Source organism: Danio rerio, chromosome 2, assembly GCF_052040795.2.
Source record: "Danio rerio strain M-AB ecotype USA chromosome 2, GRCz13ab, whole genome shotgun sequence".
Classification (NCBI taxonomy): Eukaryota; Metazoa; Chordata; class Actinopteri; order Cypriniformes; family Danionidae; genus Danio; species Danio rerio.
The window spans coordinates 2,500,941-2,520,000 of record NC_141022.1 but is presented as its reverse complement, the minus strand read 5'-3'; the positions used below and the strand labels follow the sequence as shown (position 1 = coordinate 2,520,000).

Below are 19,060 nucleotides of genomic sequence, written 5' to 3'. Positions count from 1 at the left end.
GAAGAGAATACACTAGTTAAAGCATTCTGGGTCAAAGCAGCCCAGTGTTTATCAGAGTGACCCTGCGCATGGATAAAATAAAATGCCAATAAATTGACCCAGCAAGATGAACCCGCATTCGATTTTGGGTTAAAATCCACCCAGCAGCTTTATAGTGTACACCCTAATTAATGCTGGGTATTTTTTTTTTTACCCAAATGCTATCATAACCGAGAAAACATAAGTATTTTACGTTTTGCCAGTTTAGTGGCTAATTCGTACGAGTTCAGTCGTACGAAATTGTACGATTTTAAAAAGGAGGCGTGGCACCTAACCCCACCCCTAAACCCAACCGTCATTGGATGATGAGCAAATCGTACTAAATTGTACAAATAAGATCGTACAAATTCATACGAATTAGCCACTAAATCAAAAAGTTACGAATTGCCGTGAGATTGTGTTGCATAACCTCATGTTTGGTCAAATATAGACGAACCCAATGTTGGGTTCATTCTTTTAATGAAATTCAATGACACTTTTTTAACCCAAATGGATTGTTTATATTCAATCAAGCATTCGGTTATGACGGCATTTAGTTAAAAAAATAATAATAAAAATAACCCAGCATTTATTTAAGTGCACACACGGTTATTGTTATAACCCCAAATGCTGCTGGATCATTTTATTGGGTTATTTTGACATGGTTTAATGGGTTTTTATGGGGTTTGCTCATGTGCAGACAGAGTCACTCTGAAAACACTGGGTTATTTCCACTCAGACTGCTGGGTTAAGCAGTTTAAATGTGTCACATTTCTATTAGAGGGTGCACTCGGAGAAATGCTGGTTTATCGTTAGCGTTGGGTCAAATATATATTAACCCAATGTTGGGTTAATTTGTTCAATTAAATTTAACAGTTTGACCATTTTTGACTTTGGGTTACAACAACCCAGCATTTTAGAGTGAAAAAGCCTCTAATTGGATTTTTGTAGTGCTGTGAAGAGAATAAAATACACTAGTTAAAGCATTCTGGGTAAAAACAACCCAGTATTTGTCAGAGTGACCCTGCGCATTAAAAAATACGTCAATAAATTGACCCAGCAAGATGAACCTGAATTTGGGGTTAAAAATAACCCAGCAGCTTTTTAGTGTACACTCTAAAAAATATTGGGTTATTTTTTTAAAACACAAATGCTGTCATAACCTCATGTTTGGTCAAATATAGACAAACCCAATGTTGGGTTAATTTTTTCAATTCAACCAGCATTTATGGTTTATGGCAGCATTTAGGTAAAAAAATAATAATAACCCAGCATGTTTTTAAGAGTGTACACACAAAAAAACCTAGGTTTTTATAACCCAAATGCTGCGGGATCCTTTTATTGGGTTATTTTCTACACGGGTTTCTGGTTTTTATTTTTACATGACTTTTACGAGTGTCACTCATGTGCTGACAGAGTCACTGTAAAAAATTCTGGGTTATTTTTATTAAGAGTGCTGGGTTGAGCATTTCAACTTTGTTGCTGCGTCTGCAAAATGCATGAATGCAAATGTAAACAGTACGATTAACCTATGGAGTCAAATCAGTGTCAAAAATAATACATTTACAAAATAAAAGTCAAACACACACAGCATAGTTTACACTTAATAAATGTGATTTGTAAATTTAAAACACAATTCATAAACACAACACACCATTCGTGAATTCACAAACAAAAATCATAATATTTTCACCAAATTAATTGGATTTGTGTATATTATAAATGGTGTTTTGAACTTACGAACTGGATTTTGTAAATTGTTGGGGCTGTGCTTTGTAAGTTATTGTGCTAAGGTATATTTTGTAGATGTATTTTTGAGACTGATCTGCCTCCATATGTGAGATCTGCTTGCATACGTACAGTCTGTAGGAGAAATCCTGTGTGGACTGAGCGCGTGCAGAGGATGAGTGACAGCAGACAGAAGCAGATGATCAAACAGTCAAACACCACAATCAGCGCAAAGTGGCTGTCTGCTGGAGCAAACACACACACACAGAGACACACTTTACAGTCTTCTGTCACCAGAACACACACATTAGTTAGTCGCTGGCTGCATGAATAAGTATTGATGAATCAGTGAATAAATTCACCCAGTGTGTCGTCATTTTTTTATATTTGACTGTTTGGCGGTAAAGTCTAGAAGGGATACAGCTGCGGATACTCGCCCTACTGAAAAATCCAGCTTAAACCAGCCTAGGCAGGTTGGCTGGTTTTAGCTGGTAGACCAGGTTGGTTTTAGAGGGGTTTTGGCCACCTCCAGGCTGTTTTCCAGCCATTTCCAGCCTGGTCTTAGCTGGTCAGGCTGGGAGATGACCAGCTAAAACCATCTTGACCAGCCTAGCCAGGCTGGGAGCCCAGCCAATACCAGCTATGTCCAGCCTAAACCAGGCTGGTCACGCTAGTTTTAGCTGGATTTACCTGGTCATTTTCCAGCCTAACCAGCTAAGACCAGGCTGGAAATGGCTGAAAACCAGCCTGGAAATGGCCAAAACCCATCTAAAACCAGCCTGGTCGACCAGCTAAAACCAGCCAACTAGCCTAGGCTGGTTTAAGCTGGATTTTTCTGCAGGGTCACGTTATAACATAATTTTGTGACACTGTAAAACAATGAATAATTACTGTGAGGGTTAGGGTAGGGGTAGACGTTAATAAAATACAACTTAATGGGTACTTTGCTAAAGATTATGAATAGTATTCTGTATAATGACTGTTTTTACATTACAGTGGTGGCTGAGTTTAGGGGTAAACGTTAATAAAATATAACTAATGAGTAGTTTACTAAATATTATGATTAATAATCTGTATAATTACTGTTTTTATATTATTGTGAAGGTTAAGTTTAAGGTAGACGTTAATAAAATACAGTTAATGGGAAATTTAACGAATAATCTAAACAATTCTCACTACCTTCCAGCCGCAGCTGTATCCCTTCTAGTGATTGTACTGCCCCCTAGCGGATAGCACAGTGTGTGACTATTTTTCAGATTTGTTTATTATATAAAACTGCTGGTTTTGTGCCACCATTTCTCATTTGTGCCACCATTTTTGTTTGTTTATTCTTTTATTTTACAAAAAAAAATTGTATTCAGCTTAAAGTGACATGTAAAGGCTTCACTAGGCTAATTAAGGTAAAGTTAGGGTAATTAGGCAAGTCATTGTATAACAGTGGTTTGTTCTCGAGACAATCCAATATTATATTGCTTAAGGGGGCTAATAATAGTGACCTTGAAATGGCTTTAAAACAATTAGGAACTGCTTTTATTCTAGCCCAAATAAAACAAATAAGACTTTGTCCATTAGAAGAAATAGAGACTGTGAGAAATTCCTAAAACCTGTTCAACATCATCGAATGTCAAATGTGACAACTGCTGATGGTAGAAAGCAAATGTTTGTCTGTTTGTCTGTAGTGAGTTGTTCTGTATCACACAAATTACTCCACTTACTTGAGCCAGAAACGTTCCAGTCCTTACAGACGTTTATCTGCACGCCGCTGCTGAGAGAGATCTTGATCTGTCCGCTGTGTGCACGATTGTCAAACATGATCTGTAATTCAACACAGCAGACATATTTGTTTATCTTAATTGTTTTAAACCCATGTTAAGGTCAATATTATTAGCCCCCTTCAGCAATATTAGTGTTGGATTGTCTCCAGAACAAACCACTGTTATACAATGACTTGCCTAATTACCCTAACTTTACCCTAATTACCCTAGTTAAGCCTTTAAATGTCACTTTAAGCTGAATACTAGTGTCTTGAAGAATATCTAGTCAAATATTAAACAGAAATTACGGACAAAAATATACAGGGGGCGAATAATTGTGACTGTATATGTATATATTTGTATACATTACAGCATCACATCACTTCAAAATTTGGGCTTGTAGCACAATCTTAAGGGTAATAAATTCCGCCATCAAGACATGCTACATACTTTATACATGGGAAGTAGGACAACCTGACAAGGTAAAACGAAATCAGCAGAACGTCAGACTTGAATCTAATCAAACAACTCTGGAGAAACCTTAAATATGGTCTCTAAAAACACTCAACAACCCAAAAATGACCAAAGTTAAGAGGAACCGAAGAAAACAACACAAGAAAATCCATCTGTGCGGTGCTTGATATCCAAGAAGACTTGAAGTTGCATTAAAAACTGTGAGTATTCCATCCAATGACTGTAAAAAATATGGACGACGCGACAGCCCCTTTTCCCATTGAACGCTTTGAGGGCAAAACGCCTGCTTGACGGGCACAAACTGTCGCAAAAGACTGCTGAAATTGGAGCCAGACATGCGCAGAAGGACTGTCTGATGGAGCCAGAGGAGGAGCCGCGAAAATGAGCAGAGTCGAGCTTCCAACCAAATGCTTTATGTAAAATCAACCACGCCCCAGAACTTCTCAGCATGCGTTTGCTGTCATATCAACACAAATGGATGTAATAACATTAACAAATATGAGGGTTTTATATATTCAATCGCGCCAGCTCCGGGCCGCAGCGCATAACCTACTCACGGCGTCGCGGGCTGATTCCGGCTCGCATGCGGCAGCGATGGCTCGCTCAGCCGCCGCATCTGGCTCGATTGACTCGGGCTGGAATCGGGCAGTGAGTCCAGGCATCCGGAGTAGGTCCAGCAGAGGTAGTCAGTCTGAGCTCTGAGGGGTAAGTCTCTGGCAGGCGAGAATCTAGCCGAACTGGCCCGAGTGTATTTTGCTATCTGGGTGGCTAGGCGTACGTGTATCAGCAAACTAATAAAGCCCGAAAAAAGCCCTGACCTTAGCGAATAAACAGTGTTCCACCAGGATCATGTATGTCAGAAACTGTAGTTTACTGCTGAACTCATTTTGTCATGGTAAAATAACACAGAAATCCAATAATAACACTTCAGTCTCCTGACAAAGCTCAGACGCGCTGCTTTGAGAAACTGTCAATCACAGCTGTCAATCACGATGACACGCCCAGCATTAAATTACTGCTAAAAACAAACTGTTTACAAAAATGAAGATCTGCACCTATTTCAGCACAATAACCAGTGCCTTAATCCACCAGAACCATCTTTCGGGACATTTTATTGCAAGTGTAATTAATTTTTTTATTTGGGCTCAAGTCTCCTTCATTAACACGGAGGAGGCGGGCTTTATGACTTGTACTGCAGCCAGCCCCCAGGGGGCGATCTAACGGCCGAGACCTTCACTCAAACGCAGGCTTGCGGCACACTTGATTCCATCTCTAAACTCAGTTCTCTCTGTTTATATTTTAAGGAAAGCATGACTTTTATGTATAATCTTAAACTAAACCAAACATTGCAGGAATATCTAATTCTGTTCCTGGAGATTTCAGATCAGCCAAAATCTAACAGACATGAACCAGTGATCAGGGTTACTTTAGGAAACTATAACTATAACAAAACTATAGCAAAAGTGTGAGCAAATGAGGGGTTAGTAAGTACAGCTGAAGTCAAAATGATTTACCTACAGTGATTTCTGCCCAAATATTTTCCAACTGATGTTGAGCAGATTCAGGAATTCTTCACAGTATTTCCTATAATATTTTTTCTGCTGGAGAAAGTCTTATTTGTTTTATTTAGGCTAGAATAAAAGCAGTTCTTAATTTATTTAAACCCATTTTAAGGTCAATATTATTAGCCGCCTTAAACAACCACTGTTTGTCAGGGTTCTGCCACTTTGGTCTTGTAAATTCTTGTTTTGGTGGCAGACTCTGACACTACTCATGTCTGGTCCTGTTTCTGTCTCTGTGTGCGCGCCGTCGTGGGTGTACGCAGAGTGTGCGCGCTGCCGCTTGATGTGGCCGCGCACGCTCTGCGCCCCTCAGACGCGCGCGCTCTTGTACTCGTGTTTGTGTTTGTTCTGTCAGCATCGCGCTGCTTTATTCTCGCCTCCGTCTAGTTGGTTTCAGTTTTGGTTGGCGCTGAGATGAAGCATGCGTGTTGCTTATGTGTGAGCGCACGGTAAGGTGTTTATCTATCGTGTGCTCGTGTCTTGCGTCTCTTTTCAAAGCACGTGGCTCGGTGTTTACATTGTGGTCACGTGCTTTAGTCGTGTGCTTCAGTGTTGTGTTTGTTGTCATGAACATGCGGTTAATGAGTTCTCTCATTGGCTGCATGTTCTTGTCCTGTTGAGTGAGCGCATGGCTTGTGTTGTCTCTCTGTGTCATGCGCTCTCCCGTCTATTGTCTTGTCCCACCCTCCTTGTTAACTCATTATTAGTTAATTGTGTTCACCTGTTTGTGTGTTTATTTTCTACAGTTTATATACCCCTCACATTTGCTGTCCTGTGCCAGTTCGTCATCACATGTTGTTGTTTGAAGTCTTGTCCTGGTGTGTTTCCAGTCCTCATCCTTGCCAGCCTGCCCAGTCCTGTTTGTATGTGTATGCATTTGTTTTGTTAATGTTTTCCCCCTCGGGGTTGTTTATTTTGCATTTTATTTTATTTTTATTATTTAATAAATTCCCATTATTCCTGCACTTGAGTCCTCGCTCCTTTTTCCCCATTTCCCCTCACCAACCCTGACACTGTTATACAATGACTTGCCTAATTACTAGTGGTGGGCAAAACGAGGCTTCGTGAAACACTGAAACTATCGAAGCAAATGTGTCGAAGCTTCGAAACGTTTCGAAACACCACTCTACGGTGACACCTAGTGGTCATTGTATTTGTATTTCACTGAAACAGCTTCAGCGAAGAACAGTTGAGCAAATTGAGGTATCAAACCCCACTTTGTAGCCTGGAATCATCAAATGGTTTAGTTGAGCGGTTAGAGTTTGTGACTACCATGCGGGAATAATGGGTTCGAATCCAGACTAACACAATTGTTTTGAAATGCTTTATTACCAGTTGGTAATGCTTTGTTATTGTATCGTTTTGTTTCAACATTGCTCTGACATACGAATAAACACCTTGTAAATAAATTTGTATTGTTTTGTTCATAAAACAGGGTTGTTACTAGATCAGATACAGTTGTGGCCAGAAGTTAACAATAATTATTTATATTATTAATTAAATTTCCCATTGTATTTTATTAACGTCTATCCAAAACCTAAACCCATCACAGTACTGTAAAACTATGAATTATTGTTTTACATTGTTACAAAAATGATGCTAAATTGATGGCATATCCACAGCTGTATCCTATCTAGGCTACACCATAAAACAGTAACATGATTAAAATACATAAAATCTGGATTTTGGAGTATTTGTACTAGTCGAGATTCGAACCCAAAACAATTTTGGCATGAAGTACCATAGTGCACACGCACGGTCCACTAGGCCATATTAGACAGAGACATAAATAAGATCATGCAAGTCAAATGCAGATTCTCCGGGTCTTGAAACGCCTCTGAAATGATCGATGCTTTGAATCGCTTTTGTCACGTGACCAAGTGTTTCGAAACACTTTAGTCACGTGACCTGGGTGTTTCGGATCATGCTTCGGTGCAGTGTTTCGAAACACTTGCGCTTCGGGATCTCGACACTGTGTCGAAACGTCAGTTTCACGTCAGCCATCCCTACTAATTACCCTAACTTTACCCTAATTACCCTAGTGAAGCCTTTACATGTCACTTTAAGCTGTATAGAAGTGTCTTGAAGAATATCTAGTGTAATATTATGTGCTGTCATCATGGCAAAGATAAAATAAATCAGTTATTAGAGATGAGTTATTAAAACTATTATGATTAGAAACGTGTTGAAGAAAATCTGCTCTCGATAAAACAGAAATTGGGGGGAAATATACAGGAGGGCTAATAATTCTGACTTCAACTGTATAAAGCTGTTCATTCATGTTAAAAATAAATCAATAATGGATTGTTTTTAGCCAAGTTCTCTTGTTTGTCATTACGTTTGATGATTTGGGTCATGTGACTCATATTTTGCGTCATGAGACAAACCCATGGAAACTAGAAGGGAATCCCAGTCATTCTCTTATTGATGACACTGAAATAATGAATGTTTAATCTTGTGACCAAACAATTCATAATTGCCAGGAACCAAATGGCTGACATAACAGCACAATGGCCTAGCTCAGTGGTTCTCACACTTTTTTCATCAAGTATCACTTCAGAAAAAAATTGTCTCTCCAAGTACCACCAAAATGAGCAGTATTGAAATACAGTAGCGTAGTAGGCCCAGTAAAGCAGCTACAACTCTGCACAGATAAAAAAACGTGGCTGATTACCTCAGAAATATAGGCTATATGGCATATTACATACATCAATTTTAATACATTTTGAAATATATGTAGCATGTATATGACATATTTCATTCCTCCGTGTACCACTAGAAGGAAGCCCGCGTACCACTAGTGGTACACGTACCACAGTTTAAGAACCACTGGCCTAGTAATTAGCGCACTGACATATGGTGCAGTAGCACGTCAGGGCGTCCCGAGTTCGAATCCCAGCTTGAGGACATTTCTCTCTCTCCTACTTCGCTTCCTGTCTCAATACTGTCCTATCTAAAAAAAAAAAGGCCAAAAATAAATCTTAAAAAAATGGCTCACACACATATTTGTTTTTTGTGAGTTGTGGGGACATTAATAGTTTCTATTGTGTTTCAACTGTAATTACTTTATTTTTGATCGTCCTAACCCCACCCTATACCTAAACCAACCCTCACAGGAGACTGTGTGCAGTTTTACTTTCTGAAAAAACTCCTTCCCTGTGATTTATGAGCTTTTGGTCATATAATACCTGTGTCATACCTGTGTTATAATGGCATTATACAGATTTGTGTCCTGATATGTCACAAAAACATGTACACACACTCACACACACAAATACTAAAGCCAAAATGACGGATAAACATGCGTATAGTGACAAACCCACAGAGTTATTTTTTTAAATATTTTCCAAATGATATTTAACAGATTCAGGAAATTTTCACAGTGTTTCTGATAATATTTTTTCTTCTGGAGAAAGTCTTATTTGTTTTATTTTGGCTAGAATAAAAGCAGTTCTTAATTTTTTAAACACCATTTATGATCAAAATTATTAGCCCCTTTAATCTAAATGTTTTTCGATAGTCTACAGAACAAACCATTACCCTAACCTGCCTAGTTACCCTAATTACCCTAGTTAAGCCTTTAAATGTCACTTTAAGCTGTATAGAAGTGTCTTGAAGAATATCTAGTCTAATATTATCTACTGTCATCATGGCAAAGATAAAATAAATCAGTTATTAGAGATGAGTTATTAAAACTATTATAATTAGAAATGTAGAAATCTGCTCTCCGCTAAACATAAATTGGGCAAAAAAATAACGGAGGCTTAAAAATTCTGACCTCAGCTGTATATTAGCCAATGGAGGAAATGCATAACTTTCATTTGTGACAACCCTCTATTAGCCAATCCTGGATATTTTACTGAAATGGAGAAAGACACGACGTCGTTCTGAGTTTACTGCTAGCTCACATTAATGCTGAAGTCGTAGCAGTCTGGTAACTCTTGATGGCGAACCGTCTGAATGTTGATAGCCTTGATCTTCAGATAAATGTTTACCGCTAACAACCTGCAAGAGAATCACAACAATGTTGTTCTTATCACACAGTAAACAGATCATGTAAACTGATGAATGCATGATCAGAGGAGGCTGTAACGCACACACACACACCTTTGAAAATCTAAAGTCAAGTTCAGGGAGTTTTCCAGACTGTCAGTCGTGATGGGAGAAAGGGGATACACAGAAACACACTCTGCAAAGAAATATAACAAAATGCACGATCAAAATGTGAGATATAAATCAGAATGATTCATTATTTAGGAGAACCGCAGATCATATTTTGATTTTGCAGAATGCGTCTGCTATCCCAGTGTGCACCTTGATGTCAAAACAAAATCAAATTGACATTAACCTAAATTAAAGATAACTTGCTGCATACAATATCAATTCTGCACACAAAGTATCATGTTTTATGAGCGCAAAGTGGCTTGTTGTGCACACATGAACCATTTTGAGTGCAAAGGATCATGGTTTTGCGCACACAAAAAATGACTTGTTGTATATGCTTGAACAATTCTGCGTACAAAAAAAAAAATCATGTTTTAAAGCTCACACTGATGATTGATTATAAAGCTGGTTTGGCATGCTCAGAGCCCTGAGCTCATAAGATCCTCGAGTCCGGGGCTCCCTCCCGTTTGCATGGCGAGAGGGGAGTTTGAGCTTGGGGAGATCTGGAGAACTCCACACAGAAATGTCAACTGGCCCAGCCAGGACTCGAACCAGCAACCTTCTTGCTCTGATGCCCCTTGATCAAGTTGCCCACTGGGATGTGCATAACATTTGTATCATTCTTGTAATCTTTCCATCTGTATTATGATGAAGGCAGAGGCGGATTAGCCATCCGGCAATTCTGCCAGAAGGGCTGGACCATTTTTAAAAATGTGGGCCGGTGAGCTATTTAAAAATAAAAATAAAAAATTTGTATGTATTGTTTTTAGATGCAGGCAGCTTTTATCTTTTGCAAGATTTGAATATAATGATGATGATGATGATGATGATAGTAATAACAATATAATTGGGTAACACTTTATAATAACTACACACTATAAATCATTTATTAAGCATTAGCAAATAGTGAATTCATTATCTTTTAAGCGTTAACTTACATTTAATTTACATTAATAATACATGGTTAATACATAGTTAATTTACATTAATAATAGATAGTTAATACATAGTTAATTTACATTAATAATACTTAGTTAATACATAGTTAATTTACATTAATAATACTTAGTTAATACATAGTTAATTTACATTAATAATACATAGTTAATACATAGTTAATTTACATTAATAATAGATAGTTAATACATAGTTAATTTACATTAATAATAGATAGTTAATACATAGTTAATTTACATTAATAATAGATAGTTAATACATAGTTAATTTACATTAATAATACTTAGTTAATACATAGTTAATTTACATTAATAATACATAGTTAATACATAGTTAATTTACATTAATAATAGATAGTTAATACATAGTTAATTTACATTAATAATAGATAGTTAATACATAGTTAATTTACATTAATAATACTTAGTTAATACATAGTTAATTTACATTAATAATACATAGTTAATACATAGTTAATTTACATTAATAATACATAGTTAATACGTAGTTAATTTACATTAATAATACATAGTTAATACATAGTTAATTTACATTAATAATACATAGTTAATACGTAGTTAATTTACATTAATAATACTTAGTTAATACATAGTTAATTTACATTAATAATACATAGTTAATACATAGTTAATTTACATTAATAATACTTAGTTAATACATAGTTAATTTACATTAATAATACATAGTTAATACGTAGTTAATTTACATTAATAATACATAGTTAATACATAGTTAATTTACATTAATAATACATAGTTAATACATAGTTAATTTACATTAATAATACATAGTTAATACGTAGTTAATTTACATTAATAATACATAGTTAATACATAGTTAATTTACATTAATAATACATAGTTAATACGTAGTTAATTTACATTAATAATACATAGTTAATACATAGTTAATTTACATTAATAATACTTAGTTAATACATAGTTAATTTACATTAATAATACATAGTTAATACATAGTTAATTTACATTAATAATACATAGTTAATACATAGTTAATTTACATTAATAATACATAGTTAATACATAGTTAATTTACATTAATAAACGTTAGTAAGCAGTTTATAACTGCAGCTATAAATGCTGTATTCTTGACTTATAAGCACCTACATAATGTGCTAATAATTGAATGTTCATACTTAGTTAATGATTTCCTTTTCATTACTAAATTAAGTATCGCATTATTTACAAACCATTCGTATTTAAGAGTAGTTGAGGGTTTTTAGGATCCTTCAGAATGAGTTAGTAAAGGATTAATAAACTATTGAAATCAACGTTTATATATCTTATGTGCGTGTCCGTGGATGGGGCTGTGTCAGAGTGGTAATGTGGGCTGATGTGGCTACACTGCCAGGGCTGATTTTTAGTCCCAGTCCGCCCCTGGATGAAGGTTTGCGGTACCTGTCTCTACATGTGGATCGATTTCAAACGTCTCATTAGACGGCACGACGCGCGCATGTCGATACAACTGCTGACAGAGAGACAGAGGAGTCGCCAGACCATCGATCATCTCCAGCGCTTGATTGCCAATCGTCAGGTTTTGTAGCTGTAGATACTGACAAGAAACCAACAAACAAACAAACAAACAAACACAACTATTAGAAACGAATGATCCGAAGAAATAGAAGTTTGAATTCAAATTTGAATAAATACATTTGATTTAAAATGACTATAAACGAGTGGCTCGGTGGTTAACACTGTAGCCACACAGCAAGAAGGCCACTGTTTCGAGTCCCGGATGGGTCAGTTGGGATTTCTGTGTGGAGTTTGCATGTTCTCCCTGTGTTGGCGTGGGTTTCCTCCGGGAGCTCCGGTTTCCCCCACAGTCCAAACACATGCGCTATAGATAACTAAATTGGCCATAGTGTTTGAGCGTGTGGCTGTTTCCCAGTACTGGGTTGCAGCTAGAAGGGCATCCGTTGTGCTGGAATATGCTGGAATAGTTGGTGGTTCATTCCGCTGTGACGACCCCTGATGAATAAGGAACTAAGCTGAAGGAAAATGAATGATTGAATGAATGACTATAAATGTAATTGATGTAAATGTAAACAACCCATAAAACAGAACTCAAGAGTTCACACTTAGATAACGTTGGACAACTGTTAGCAGGTTTGGCATGCTGTCCCGGGAGAGAACCCTGAGCTCGGATATAATTGAGCCCAGGGCTCCCGCCTGCTGGATTGAGCATGTAAAGGGAGTACGAGATCAGGCGGTTCTCGAGAGCTCCGCTGTGGTTAAGGAGGAAAGGGGGAGAAGGGGCGGATGGGGGGTTTCTTCAGAAAACAAAGGTAAGGGAGTAGTTCTAGCTAGGCTATTTAAAGTGAGTTTGGATTAATCTGATTTGCTAACTAATGATTGTAGATGAGGGACCAGCTGCGGTCAATCATATCACGTGCTCCTCTCGAAATTAGTTTGTGAAACTTCACTTACGCTATTACCTCATAGATACAACAACAGCTAATGCCCAAACATATCATGTGAAGCGTGAAATATGCACATGTTTAAGTTTAAAACACCTCTGACTGCATGTGGTTTTCTTTATGTGGCTTTACATGTTCGTGTGTATACATGTACGCAAGCACACATACAATTCCATTATGGATTTGTAGTATGAGGAACACATATTAATGATTAACTTTGACTTCTGCCTCAAACAAACAGTCAATGTTCTGCTTATGGGAGAGCATGAGGCATGGCTCAGTGGTTAGCACTGTGGTCTCACAGCAAGAAGGTCGCTGGTTCGAGTTCCGGGTGGGTCAGTTGGCATTTCTGTGTTTTGCATGTTCTGCCCGTGTTGGTGTGGGTTTCCTCCGGGAGCTCCCCATCAGTCCAAACACGTGCGCTATAGGGGGAATTGGCCGTTGTGTATGAGTGTGTGTGTGTGGATGAGTGTGTATGGGTGTTTCCCAGTACTGGATTGCAGCTGGAGGGGCATCCGCTGTGTAAAACATATGCTGGATAAGTTGGTGGTTCATTCCTCTGAGCGACCCCTGTTGAATAAGGCTCTAAGCCGAAGGAAAATGAATGAATGAAAGTAGTTGTCGATTAGGGATGAAGAATAAGATCCTGGTGGCGCAGTGGGTAGTGCTGTCACTTCACAGCAAGAAGGTCGCTAGTTCGAGCCTCGGCTCAATAGGAGTTTCTGTGTGGAGTTTGCATGTTCTCCCTGCGTAGGATTCCTCCGGGTGCTCCTGTGTCCCCCACAGTCCAAACACATGCGGTACGGGTGAATTGGGTTGGCCAAATTGTCAGTAGTGTATGAGTGTGTGTGGATCTCCCCCAAAGATGGGTTGCGGCTGGAAGGGCATCCGCTGCGTAAAAATGTGCTGGATAAGTTGGCGGTTCATTCCGCTGTGGCGACCTCGGATTAATAAAGGGACTAAGCTGACAAGAAAATGAATGAATGAATGAATAAGATCCTACTTTATAAGTGCTAATAACCTTTAAATGTCTTAAAAGTGGGAATTTACAGTGTCAGCCATTATTTAAGTGTTGCTGTGTAATGCAGAGGATTTACCCGTCTGATGGTGTAGAGGATGTGGTCGTGAACTTCATGTTTTGTGTACAAGGCGTAATGTTTATTGCTGTCCTTGTAGTTTTTCAGAAAGAAGTGCTTGAAGGCGATGAGATTTTCCTCTTTGAACGTCACCATCATCTCGTTGCTCAATCCAAAAGAGACCAGCTGAGGAGGAAAATACAAACTAAATCAAGTTACAACATTCATTCAATCATTTTCCTTCAGCTTAATCCCTCTATTCATCAGGGCTCACCACGGCGGAATGAACCGCCAACTTATCCAGCATTTGTTTTACACAGAGGATGCCCTTCCACCTGCAACCCAGTACTGGGAAACACCCGTACACTCTAACATTCACACACACTGATACACTACGGCCAATTTAGTTCATCAATTCCCCTATAGCGCATGTGTTTGGACTGTGGGGGAAACCGGAGCACCCGGAGAAAACCCACGCCAACACGGGAGAACATGCAAACTGGCCCATACAGTGAAATCAAATAATTTACAAGTTTCTTTCTTCTGTTGAGCACAAAAGAAGATATTTTGAAGAATGTTAGGAACCGGTAGCTATTGACTTACGTAGATGAATACTAAACACTGTGGAAGTCAATGGTTACAGGTTTCCAGCATTCTTCAAAACATTTTCTTTTGCGTTCAACAGAAGAAAGAAACTCGTAAATGTTTGAAACAAGTTGAGAATTAGTGAATAATAATAGAATATTTATTTTTGAGTGAACTATCCCTTTAAATAAAATCAAATATACAGCTAAATTAATTCCTTTACAAGTTCCAAACCTTTTACGAGTTTCTTTCTTCTTTCAAACATAAAAAAAGATGATATTTTAAAGAATGTTAGAAACCGGTAACCATTGACTTCAATAGATGAAAAACAAACACTATAAAAGTAAATAGCTACATGTTTCCAGCATTCTTCAGAATATCTTCTTTTGTGTTCAACGGAAGAAAGAGACTCATAAAGGTTTCAATACACAGGTGAGTGAATGGTGACAGAATGTTCATTTATGGGTGAACTATCCCTTTAGATAAAATTCTGTGAAATCCTTTACAAGTTCCAAACCTTTCTTCTGTTGAGCACAAAAGAAGATATTTTGAGGAATGTTAGGAACTGGTAACTTTTGTCTCCCGTAGATGGAAAAACAAATGTCATGGAAGTCAATGGTTACAGGTTTCCGGCATTCTTCAAAACTTCTTTTGTGTTCAACAAAAGAAAGAAACTCCTAATAAACAGGTGATTAAATGATGACAGACGTTTCATTTTTGCGTGAACTTTCCCTTTAAATACAGCGAACTGAAATCCTTTACAAGTTACAAACCTTTTCCAAGTTTCTTCTGTTGAACACAAAAGTAGATATTTTGAAGAATGTTAGAAACCGGTAACCATTGACTTCCATAGATGAAACAAATAAACAAAGGTTTACAAGTTTACAGCATTCTTTAAAACATCTTCTTTTGTGTTTAACAGAAGAAACTCCCAAATGTTTGAAACAAGTGGTGGATTAGTAAATAATAATAGGAGAATATTCATTTTTGAGTGGACTAACCCTTTAAGTTAAATCAAATATACAGAGAAATGAAATCCTTTACAAGTTCCAAACCTTTACAAGTTTTTTTTTTTCTTCTGTTGAGCACAAAAGAAGATATTTCGAATAATGATAGAAACCGGTAACTATTGACTTTCATGGTACAAAAAAAAAAAACATTAACAGCATTCTTCAAAACATCTTCTTTTGTGTTCAGCAGAAAAAAAGAAACCCATAAAGGTTTGAAACGATGGAGGATTAGTGAATAATGACAAAATGTTAACTTTTGCCTGAACTAACCCTTTAAATTAAATCAAATATATCATGAAATTAAATCCTTTACAAGTTACATATTTACAAGTTTTATTCTTGTTGAACACAAAAGAAGATATTTTTAAGAATGCTCGAAACCGGTAACCATTGACTTCCATAGTACAAAAAAAAAGGTTTACAGCATTCTTCAAAACATCTTCTTTTGTTTTCGACAGAAGAAAACCTTAAAGGTTTAAAAAAAAAGTGGAGGATTACAAAATATTCATTTTTGGGTGAACTATCCCTTTAAATAAGATCAAATATACAGTGAAGTGAAATCCTTTACAAGTTTTTTTCTTCTGCTGAACACAAAAGAAGACATTTTGAAGAATGTTAGAAACAGGTAACCATTGATTTCCATAGATGAACAACAAAAACGAAAGAAATAAATGGTTACAGGTTTACAGCATTCTTCAAAACATCTTATGTTGTGTTCAACAGAAGAAAGAAACCCATAAAGGTTTGAAACAAGTGGATGATTCGTAAATAATAACAGAATGTTCATTTTTGGGTGAACTATTGCTTTAAATCAAATCAAATATACATTGAAATGAAATCCTTAATAAGTTCCAAACCTTTACGAGATATTTTAATATAGAATATACTTTAGAAGGTATTTTGAAGAATGTTAGAAACCGGTAACCAGTGACTTCCAGTAACGAAAAAAAAAAAACCCTATCAAAGTAAATAGGTTTCCAGCATTTTTCAAAACATCTTGTGTGTTCAACAGAAGGAAGAAACTCATGAAGCTTTTAATAAACAGGAGAGTAAATGGTGACAGAATTTTCATTTTTGCATGAACTAGCACTTTAAATCTAATTAAATGGAATCCCTAGTAAAATAAACAGAAATAAATGGTCAAAGATTTCCAACATTCTTCAAAACATCTTCTTTTGTGTTCAACAGAAGAAAGCATCTCTTAAAGGTTTAAACAAGTAGAAGATTAGTAAATAATAACAGAATGTTCATTTTTGGGTGAATCCATTTAAATAAAATCAAATATACAGTGAACTGAAATCCTTTGCCAGATTTTTTCTTCTGCTGAACACAAAAGAAGACATTTTGAAGAATGTTGGAAATCTGTAACCATTGACTTTCAGTGTTTTTTTTCTACTGAATGTCAATAGTTATCGTTTTCTAACATTCTTCAAAATATCTTCTAAAATATCTACTAAATGAAAATGACTCATAAAGGTTTGTAACTCATAAAGGATTTCATTTCACTGTATATTTAATTTGATTTAAAGGGAGAGTTCACCCAAAAAAACGAACATTCTGTTATTATTTACTAATCCTCCACTTATTTTGGAAACAAAAGAAGATATTTTGAAGAATGTTTGAAACCTGTAACCATTGCCCTCCATAGTAAAAAAAAAAAGATTTACAGCATTTTTTAAAACATCTTCTTTTGTGTTTGACAGAAGAAACTCATAACAAGTGGAGGATTATAGCAGAATGTTTGTTTTTGAGTGAACTAACCCTTTAAATAAAATCAAATATACCGTGAACTGAAATCCTTTACCAGATTTTTTCTTCTGCTGAACACAAAAGAAGATATTTTGAAGAATGTTGGAAATCTGTAACCATTGACTTTCAGTGCTTTTTTTTTCTACTGAATGTCAATGGTTATCGTTTTCTAACATTCTTCAAAATATCTTCTAAAATATCTACTAAATCAAAATGACTCGTAAAGGTTTGTAACTCATAAAGGATTTTATTTCACTGTATATTTAATTTGATTTAAAGGGAGAGTTCACCCAAAAACTAACATTCTGTTATTATTCACTAATCCTCCACTTGTTTCAAATCTTTCATTTGTTGAAAACAACAGAAGATATTTTGAAGAATGTTTGAAACCTGTAACCATTGACTTCTATAGTACAAAAAAGGTCTACAGCATTCTTTAAAACATCTTCTTTTGTGTTCGACAGAAGAAACTCATAACAAGTGGAGGATTAGTAAATAATAACAGAATGTTTGTTTTTGAGTGAACTAACCCTTTAAATCAGCGGTTCAGTACCACCTTAAAAAAACATTGTCTTTCCAAGTACCACCAAAATGAGCAGCATTGAAATACCGTAGCGTAGTTGGACCAGTAAAGCAGCTAAAACTCTGCACAGTTAAAAAAACCTGGCAGATTACCTCAGAAATATAGCCTATATAATATATAGCATATTATATACATCATTTTTAATAAATTTTGAATTATATGTAGCATGTATATGACATATTTCATTCCTCCGCGTACCACTAGAAGGTAGCCCGCGTACTACTAGTGGTACACGTACCACAGTTTGAGAACCACTGCTTTAAATCAAATCAAATAAACATGCCCTGCTGAAAAATCCAGCTTAAACCAGCCTAGGCGGGTTGGCTGGTTTTAGCTGGTCGACCAGGCTGGTTTTAGAGGGGTTTTGGCCACTTCCAGGCTGGTTTCCAGCCATTTCCAGCCTGGTCTTAGCTGGTCAGGCTGGAAAATGACCAGCTAAATCCAGCTAAAACCAGCTTGACCAGCCTGCTTTAAGCTGGATATAGCTGGTTTTGGCTGGACTCCCAGCCTGGCTAGGCTGGTCAAGCTGGTTTTAGCTGGTCATCTCCCAGCCTGACCAGCTAAGACCAGGCTGGAAATGGCTGAAAACCAGCCTGGAAGTGGCCAAAACCCCTCTAAAACCAGCCTGGTCGACCAGCTAAAACCAGCCAACCAGCCTAGGCTGGTTTAAGCTGGATTTTTCAGCAGTTCAGTGAAATGAAACAGAGTGTATTAAATCACACACACCTGAACGGTAATAATGACAATCTTGAGTATCTGCAGCATCATCTTCCATGGTATCCGTCCTCTAGTGCTGTATTTCTGACACGGACTCATGAAGAAATACTTGAGTTTTCTCCTTAAGCTTTCCACACACTCCGGGTCCAGAAGTGTTGCGCTTTTATGAGTGTGTGAAGCTCGGTCAGACATTGTGCCACTCGCTGACAGTCAGAAAATCACACT

At 36.9% G+C, this 19,060-nt stretch overlaps 1 protein-coding gene across 2 annotated transcripts in view; it reads right to left on the bottom strand.

The window, feature by feature from the left end:
• mcoln3a (mucolipin TRP cation channel 3a) overlaps window positions 1-19,060 on the bottom strand; it is a 24,201-nt gene extending 5,141 nt beyond the window's left edge. Inside the window, exons 1-7 of one of the 2 annotated variants that reach the window (XM_087240320.1) lie at window positions 18,845-19,060; window positions 14,213-14,377; window positions 12,097-12,250; window positions 9,644-9,725; window positions 9,445-9,541; window positions 3,462-3,561; window positions 1,879-1,991 (exon numbers count right to left, since the gene is read on the bottom strand). In XM_087240320.1, coding sequence (XP_087096446.1) covers window positions 1,879-1,991; window positions 3,462-3,561; window positions 9,445-9,541; window positions 9,644-9,725; window positions 12,097-12,250; window positions 14,213-14,377; window positions 18,845-19,027 — 894 coding nt within the window. In that variant the 5' untranslated portion in view covers window positions 19,028-19,060. The remainder of the gene's footprint in view (window positions 1-1,878; window positions 1,992-3,461; window positions 3,562-9,444; window positions 9,542-9,643; window positions 9,726-12,096; window positions 12,251-14,212; window positions 14,378-18,844) is intronic. The other variant, XM_087240321.1, reaches the window with a different exon arrangement.